At 40.4% G+C, this 8,446-nt stretch overlaps 1 protein-coding gene across 1 annotated transcript; it reads left to right on the top strand.

Annotated features, from left to right (window-relative positions):
• Positions 1-1,475: 1,475 nt before the first annotated feature.
• On the top strand, positions 1,476-8,071 carry STYK1 (STY kinase 1). Its single transcript, XM_009952844.2, has 9 exons — positions 1,476-1,542; positions 2,435-2,578; positions 3,535-3,783; positions 4,107-4,288; positions 5,975-6,058; positions 6,314-6,522; positions 6,770-6,810; positions 7,091-7,187; positions 7,867-8,071. The coding sequence occupies exons 1-9, from the start codon at positions 1,476-1,478 to the stop codon at positions 8,069-8,071; spliced, it is 1,278 nt and encodes a 425-aa protein (XP_009951146.1).
• The last annotated feature ends 375 nt before the right edge of the window (positions 8,072-8,446 follow it).

Below are 8,446 nucleotides of genomic sequence, written 5' to 3'. Positions count from 1 at the left end.
TGTGTCTGTGCACACACGTCATTTAAATGTATATGTGCATTTCTCTTGAGCACCTGTACAAAGCAAAGTCATTAGCTAGTGTTAAGATGGAGCTTGGGCTGTTTATGACTAAGATTATACAACATGATTGCTGGCTAATGGTCCTAAAGTCTGTTTTCCTGTGATGCCATCATGTCTGTTTATGTGTGTCTTTCGTATCTGTGCATAACTGAGAAGAAAAGAAGCTAGAACTGTTCCTCTTATAATGATAACTGTGTGTTTGTGTGTAAGTGTATGTATGTGTTATAACAAAGGTAGGTTGACTTCATGTGCTTGCTTTCAGAGTGTACCTGCAAAGCTTGGTGTTATTGCTGTATTATTGCTCCTTTTGACTGTATTCATGTTGTAGCCACACCCTAAAACCGGGTGAATTTGCTAACATATTAAGAATCAAATGAAATAAAAAATTAAACAGACTTTTTGTGATAGCTTAAAGTGCAGATGTCTTCCATTTTCCTCTTTCTGCAGCCTCTTGTGCAACTGATAAAGCATAACTTCACCTATTTATTTTAAGCATGAGAACAAACTCTGTTTAATGTTTAATCCATCACCAACTTCCATAAAACCATATTAATATCAGTAAGAATCCCATATATTATTATAAACATCTGCCATTGAGGTTAATTGCCTTGAACTCAGCTGAAAATAAATTAAATATTTATAGGATAACAGTCCCAATGCCTATAAAATGTTCTAGGTGATACTGTTTGTGAAGGTGTTAAGTCTTACATTTTTGTCAATGTTTATAAGAATGTACATGCCTTTTCTTTCTGTCAGTTATCACTAATCATGACATTGATTTTTGCAATTTAGAAATAGTAGTTCCAGATGTTGTGCTTCAGATTAGTTATAAATCTGGTAGCATTAAGGAGTCGGTACCAGAAAGCCCTAATGACAAGACTTTTTTTCTCCTTGTGTTTGTGGAGCAATAGTAACAGTTGTGGCAGGGACTGTAGTCAAGAATGACAGACATTTTGTATGCATGCTGCTGATGTGTTCATTTGTTATGGACTCAAAGATAAAAGGCTGAGCTGTTCTAGCATCTAAGTGTGTTACCTGGAAATGTATTAGCTGTATTAGCGATTCTTTAAATATAATTAAGTTCATGACTGTGAATTTTTGTGTATATGCCAGCCTTTAGGCCTAGGGTATCTGATTGCTTGTGCAGCACTATAGAACAGGCTTAATCTTAAATTCTCTCTGGTCATGCGGTCAGCCAGTCATAGGATTTGATAGTGGATGTCCTCTGTCATTCTCTAAGCCTTGAAGTCCCCATACTCTTCTTCACACAAACCACTGATCATAAGGGGTAGAAAACTCCATATTCAGCTTGCTTGTTGCTTCATAAATCATCCTTTCTCCTAATAAATGTCATTAATATTCTTAATGTCTGTGCAGCAGACAGAGGTTGGAGACCCACTTGCTTGTAATTGAACATGGCCAGGGATGTAAAAAGATTCACACGCATGCTACTGGAGTGCAACAACAATGACAAGCTATGTGGTAAGATTCACAGTTTCCTTTAAGTAATAAGCTTTCACATGCTGAGCAGGAAGTCCAGCTTTACCAGAAAGTGGGCCAAGTTCTTTCCCCTCGTCCATCTTCATCCCAGCCCACACAGAACGATTTGGCTGAGCCTTCCCTGCATTGTGTCTCAGGGGAGAAACTTCTAAGGGGATGCAGCCTTTGTGCTGGGATTCATCTCACATAATTTTAGCCATTTTAGAGTATTTCTACTTTGAATGAGACATAATACAGTCATTAAAGATTCCTTGCAGCTTCCCTAAGGACCAGTCTTGTGAGATTTTGATTTCCTGACTTTCTGTCATCTTTTGGGTCTGGCATGTGGTCTTGGCCTATGCAAAAATAGCACCACCTCCAAATCTTGGGACATAAGAGAGTGAGTTGCCTGCGACATCCTTGTTAATTGCAATGTCTTCTGATCAAATGCCAAACTAGGTGACCACGCCCTGTTTTCTTTAAAATTCTCTCTATAATTTTAATGGAAGGAGTTTGAAGCTGTAATTGCACATGTGTTTGTGACAGCATAGCAATATCCAGCCTGTCCCATCTCCCTGCTATCCCTCCGCCAGGGCTGGTTCTGTTTCACTGGTGGATGATGCTTACACATGGCTACAATTCCTAGCCTCTGTATTAAGGCATCTGATAAGTGACCACCGCCACTGCTTTCATGCAGTTTATTCAGCACCTTTGCAAAACAGGGTGGCAGCACTAACAGTGTTTAGTTGCTATTCCAAGGAGCAGAGGATAGATACACATACATTTGGGGTTGAAAGTAACTGAAATGTTTATTACTACTTTGTAATAAAGAACCAATGTGCATCAGGCAGTTCTGCTTATTCCTTGATTCCCCGTTTTCTTTTTCTGCTGATAGTTGTACGTGAATATCAGACTGAAGTGATTGTTGTCCCAGTTCTCCTTGTGGGTTTTTTTGTCATCGTGCTAACTGTGATCCTTTGGCTCCACTGTCGAGGTCTGCGAGCAAAGCAGGAGCAATCATCAGCATCTGGACACCAAGGTAAAAAACTGTCGACCAGAGGAAAGGGTATTGGTTTCAGTGGCCAGAAGTCAGTCCCATTTCCCCATTGCTTGAGCTATTAGGCAATAGCATTTATGAACATCCTGAGTGGTGTTCAGCAATCCAGTGAACATTAGAAAAACTGGGAACCCTGATTTACCCCACTTGCAGTAGCAGTAGTGGAATCTGTAGTACAGATGGATCTGAGAAAACCTAAAGCAACATACCACATAGGCTGTTTAACATACTGTGGTAATATCACTTGAGAGCTGCAACATGCATTTATGTAACAGCCTTCTAGAGGCTACTGCAAGGAGAGTTGCACTGACAGTCGTTTTGATGTAGATCACACCTAGTTAATCCATTTTATGCCATCGTTTAAGACATTTAATTTCAAGCTGCTGTTTTCCACTTCCTGTGGAAACAACAGGAAATAGAACAGGGACTGGTGAAGGGATAGGGAAAGGTTTGTTGGTACTGCAAACACCTGTTGCCGTGTGGAAATGAAAATCCAGTTATGAACTGATTTTGGTTTTGTAGAGGAAAAAGCCTCCTCAGCCTATATTAAGGGAAATAATTGAGAACAAAGATAAGGCCTTTGTGGGAACACCACGTGAATGTCACTTTCATAGCAACTGGTAGTTGGTAATAAAAGAAAATGGTCAGTGTTTCCCATTTAGCACCTGGGAACCAAGTACAAATGCATCTTATGTATAAAGTTTACATAGTTAAATATAGCAGAGAACTCCCTTTTCATCAAATAGAGTAGGAGATAAATTCCTTCTCCTCTTCAAGGGCCAGGATAAGTATGACACACTAACAGTTTCCTTACTTTGTCCTGATTTCCAAAATGGTATGGAGCAAAAATTAAAGAAGATAGAAGGATGGGCATTGCCACCTACTACAAGAGTTCATCTGTCTGTTTCTATGCATCATATGTTACTTGCTGTTGTCAGTGAATGACAAGAATCTGCAGGAATCCAGCTCAACAGAGAACCGCTATATCCAGCTCAGTGAGACACCTGTGGAGAGCCTGCTAAATTCTGCATCCTTGAATCTGAAAGAACTGGAGATACTACGAGAGAAACTCTCACCAGGCACCTTGCAGCTGATAAAACATGGCCGCTGTGGGAGCATCTACAGAGCACAATTGGAAACTGGGAACCCTGGGAAGATGAAGACTGTAGTAGTGAAAGCCTTACAAGGTAAGGCACGTGGCCAGGGTCTGCTTTAGTACAGATCTCTGTATCAAAGCCATGATGCTGGGCAGAACTTTAGAATTGTGACTGGGCAAGAACAAGCTATGTTCACTATTACATTAGCTAGTCAGAGTGGTGTTTTGGTAGGAGTGTTCTGGTAGGACTAAAGATTGCTGTTCATGTTGGTTTTAAGCTACTCACCCTGTTCTTTGCCTCCTCCATTTGTTCAGGGTTTTTTTGAGGGGGGCTGTTATTGGTGGAGTTTTTTTGTTTGATTCGTTTGGGTTTTGGTTTTGGTTTTGTGGTTTTTTTTTTTTTCATTCTTTCAGACCTGGCTAGTCCTCAGGAAGTAAAGGATTTCCTGGGAAGGATTAAATTCCATCAAAATCTTGGCCATCATGAGAACCTGGTTGAATTGGTTGGATGCTGTGTAGACCAGCTCCCACTTTATATGATCATGGAAGATGTGTCTCTTGGTGACCTGTTGACATTTCTATGGACATGTCGGAAGGTGATGAAGTGATGATAGAATATCTTTGTAAATTCCTTAGGTACATATCTATCCGTAAGTTATAGCCCCTAAGTCATAGATGATTCTTTTCATCTCTTCGTGCACCCTTCTATATTAGTCTAAACTATTTTCATCCCCCAAAGAAGTTCTACACAAGCCTAAACTGGAATAGACTTAGTGGATATCTCAATTGATATGATATACTTTGGAGAAGTTGACATACTTCTGTAAAGGTAAGTCCTACTTTGCAGACCACTGGAGTTCCTTGAAGGGTATAGCAGGCATTGGAATAAGAGCGAGAGTTGATACACCTACCTGAATTTCAAAAAAGTTTTAAATAATGTCTCACTCCAAATGCTTTTAAGAAAGCAGAGCAGTTACAACACCGGGGAGAAGGTCATTGCATGATAACAACTAATTGATTAAAAAACAGGAAACAGAGCATAAAAGTGAAAGTTTGGTACTTACAGTGGAGGGAGGTCACCCATCTAGGCCCCGGTGCTCTATGTTGCATGTATCAATAACCTAGAAAATGGAACGCCAGTGAGGTGATGATGGTTGCCGATGATTCCAGCTAGTAAAGGCAAGGGCTAACCCTGAGCAATTGAAGAAGGATCTTCCAAAATTGAGAGACCAGCCAATAAAAGAACAGATGAAATTCAGCATAGTTAAAAATGATATGAGGGACATGTAGAAAAGCAATCTTAGCTTCACATATGTAATGATTGCCTCATATCTGCCCATTGCTGATGAGGACTAAAATCATTGGCCTGATTGTATGAAAATATACAGTCTGCTGAAAATGTTAACTCAAGCCAAAAAAGAAACCAAATATTGGGCATTATTAAGAAAGGCATAGAAACAAAACTCTGCCATGTCACTATATAAATCAATGATGCTCCTACGTCTGGAACACCAAATACGGAGAAATTGCTTGCTGTCTTGTTCAGCAGAAGATTGAGGCAGTAGCAAATAAAGCTAGTAAGTGCCATGTTCAAAACAAACCAATGGAGGTGGTTCTTCATGAAGTGCAGATTTGGATAATGGAATTCCTTTTCACTCACTCCTGTGGATACTGAAACTTTACATGGGTTCAAGACAAGACTGAATACATCCATGGAAGATAACCTTTCAAAGACTTCAAAGGTTGAAACCATAACCATCTCAGGAAGTCCTTAAACTGAAAATAGCTGGGGGTTGGAAAATGACACAGGAAAAGCATTGTGTGCTTACCTTCTCTTTCTCTCACCTGGGCCTCCAATCAGGGTCACTGTTACAGGCAGGGTAGTAAGAGAGATGGACTGTTCATCTCATACCAGATAACCATTTGTATGTTGTAAATGTGCTTTTCTACTCATCATTCTAATTTATAATATATCTTTCATTCATACGGATTGTCATTCTTCACTGTCATTCTGCCCATTTCTGTCTAACCTATTAATCTCTTTTCCATCCTTCAATTTACCCACCGGTTGCCCTAGTGTACTTGCCTTACCCAGCATACCATCCATCCATCAACATCACCCATTCATGTACCCTTATATTTCAGTCAGTTTAGGACCAATTGTGAAATTAGCTGGGCAAGCCTAAGATTAGGTAGTATTCCCGTTACTAGATTAGAAAGTTCCCCAGTTACCCTACAGCTATGGCATTTGTTTGAACCAAGGTCTGCTCTTTTGTCTCTAGGATGTAATGACAATGGACGGTATTCCCTACGACCTCACCGAGAGGCAAGTATATGAAGTTGGACAGCAGGTTGCAGCAGCTCTGGTAAGTCTGCTCACATTCGGTGCTTTTTTTCCTTCTTGCTTGATTGCAACAGAAGTCTGTGTGGTGGCTTAAGTCTTCTTGGCCTAAGCACTGAGGACGTGCTTTGCTAAAACTGAGTCAAATATGCTTGCATTGTTTGGGGAGCATACACCTCTCTTCCACAGCATGGAAGACAGGCATAAACTAAGTGAAAATTTATATAAATTAAAATTCCTTTTAAAATTATCATGATCTCTTTCTTTTCCAACTTTCCAGGCTTATCTTGAGCAGAAGAAGTTGTTCCATGGTGACATTGCTGCCAGGAATGTCCTCCTTCATCACAACTTCACTGCTAAGCTCTGTGGTTTGGGTCTGGCCTATGAAACTCACGCATATGGTGCCAACTCAGTCACACAGATTGTGCCAGTCAAGTGGCAGGCACCAGAGCGGCTCCTGAAGAAACCCCCCAGCATCAAGGCAGACATGTATGATTTAATTTTTGGACTAGAAGTTTATCTGTCTGTCAGGCCTATGTCTTTTGCTCCTTTATGTAGCATTTCATGTCCTGAAGTTCAAAGTAAGGGTATATCTAGTCTTAGCATAATGCTCCACTTCATAGCTCATACCTTCTCTTCTCATTTATGCAGGTCATGCCTAGTTGTTTGTATGTATTTAAGCTAGCTAGCTAGCTAGAATGGAAACTTAACATTGCTTCATTTTCTTTTCTTGCAGATGGTCTTTTGGAATTCTACTGTATGAAATGATTACATTAGGTAAGAAGATTAAATGGTAATAAAAAATACGTAAGGAAGCAGCAAATTAACAGTACCCAAAATCTCAACTTCTAGAATGTGAATTTGGGCCATTTAAATAAGCATCCTGTTTTTTTCAACTTGCAAAATCTTGACAATTCCTTTTAGACTTTCTGTCAGTGTGAATTGTGGCAGGAAAAAAATGGATTTTTGTAGGGAAGGCAGGCATTTTTACACAGAAGCTGCTATCTGCAACCATTACCGTGTAGTTTTTCTACTGTTATTCCTTTTGACCTTCCAGGTGCTCCACCATATCCTGAGGTGACACCTTCTGACATCTTATCATACCTGCAGAGACAGAACATTATGAAGCAGCCCTCAAGCTGCCAGAAAGCCATGTAAGCCACTTGCTTTATGGACAATTGAACTTGAGATCTGTAGAGCTAAATGGAATTGAGACATACAAAACTAGATCTTACAGAAGATCTCGAAGTCTAGACTATACAAAATGGTAACCTGTTAACTGAGGAGACTTGTTCTCACATGTCTGCCACATCTCCTTACTGGATTCAGCTGCATGAAACGTTGATTGCCAAAACCTTTCTTTCCTGCTTTTGAAAATTGCTTTTTTTCCCCGTTTCTTTGTCTGTCCTTGCATTTCATTGCTCCACTGCTTCCCTGCAAGGTGCAGGACTATTCTGGAGTAATCTTTCTCCTCTAAGTTGTGGAATTCTCCCTGAAATGAACAAAGCATCCACAGGCAAGATCTAAGACATCATATTTTCTTTTGTGAAGATGTAATTTCTTTTAATATTCTTCCATAATGCTGTTTCAAAAGGGAATACCAAACATTTTTCCCTTTTCCCGTACTCACAGTTGACATCCTGGCAAACAACTACATGCCTTTGTCTTCACACATTATTATGCAGCTGCACATTTCAAAGGGTCATTGAAAGAACTTACATGAAGCAGAAAAAGAGGAGGTCTCTAGACATTTTAAATATGAGATGACTGCACTGTAGTAAAACGTGTTGGTGCTTCTCATTCCAAGTGCTTCTCTGCTTCTCCATCTTACAGGTATGGCATCATGAAGTCCTGCTGGCAGTGGAATGCAACTGACCGGCCTTCTCCAGCAGACCTGATCCGGTCCTTACAAACAGCTATAAAGACCAGCAAAGACCATGCAGTACTGCAGGTGCCTGAGCCAGTGGTTCCTGAGCTCTACGCTCGTGTTGCTGGTGTTGATGTGCACAGTCTAGTGAGGGAATACACTGTACTCTGAAGGACCCTTTCACATGTTGCTAAAAGAGAAGTCTCTGAGTTTGCCCTTTTTAGACACTTTGCAAAGTCAGAATGAGGTGTGTATGTTGGGCGGGATCCCTTTGTTTTTCAAACATGTTACATATATCACATCTCTCCTCCATGTCAGAAACAACAAACTATTATTATTAAATCAACCTGTTGATGTCATTCTGCCAGTGGTCATTTGGGAGCAAAGTGGATTTAGGAAACTGTAGAAAATGTAATGAGAAACTTGAGTTAAAGGAGTGTATTGGGTTTGTGTGGCAAGGTTTTGGTAGCAAGGGGGGGTAGAGGGATGGCTTCTGTGAGATGACAGCTTTCCCCATGTCTAATAGAGCCAGTTCCAGCCGGCTCC

This window comes from Leptosomus discolor, chromosome 1 (assembly GCF_034619465.1).
Source record: "Leptosomus discolor isolate bLepDis1 chromosome 1, bLepDis1.hap2, whole genome shotgun sequence".
NCBI lineage: Eukaryota > Metazoa > Chordata > Aves > Leptosomiformes > Leptosomidae > Leptosomus > Leptosomus discolor.
This window is presented reverse-complemented; position numbering and strand designations above follow the sequence as displayed.

What these genes read in the sequence shown, in the direction of transcription:
- STYK1 (XM_009952844.2), top strand. Translation starts at nt 1,476, where the DNA reads ATGGCCAGGGATGTAAAAAGATTCACACGCATGCTACTGGAGTGCAAC. An exon ending in GTATGAAATGATTACATTAG is followed by an intron (nt 6,811 to 7,090) that starts GTAAGAAGATTA and finishes TTGACCTTCCAG; the next exon opens with GTGCTCCACCATATCCTGAG. An exon ending in TCAAGCTGCCAGAAAGCCAT is followed by an intron (nt 7,188 to 7,866) that starts GTAAGCCACTTG and finishes TCCATCTTACAG; the next exon opens with GTATGGCATCATGAAGTCCT.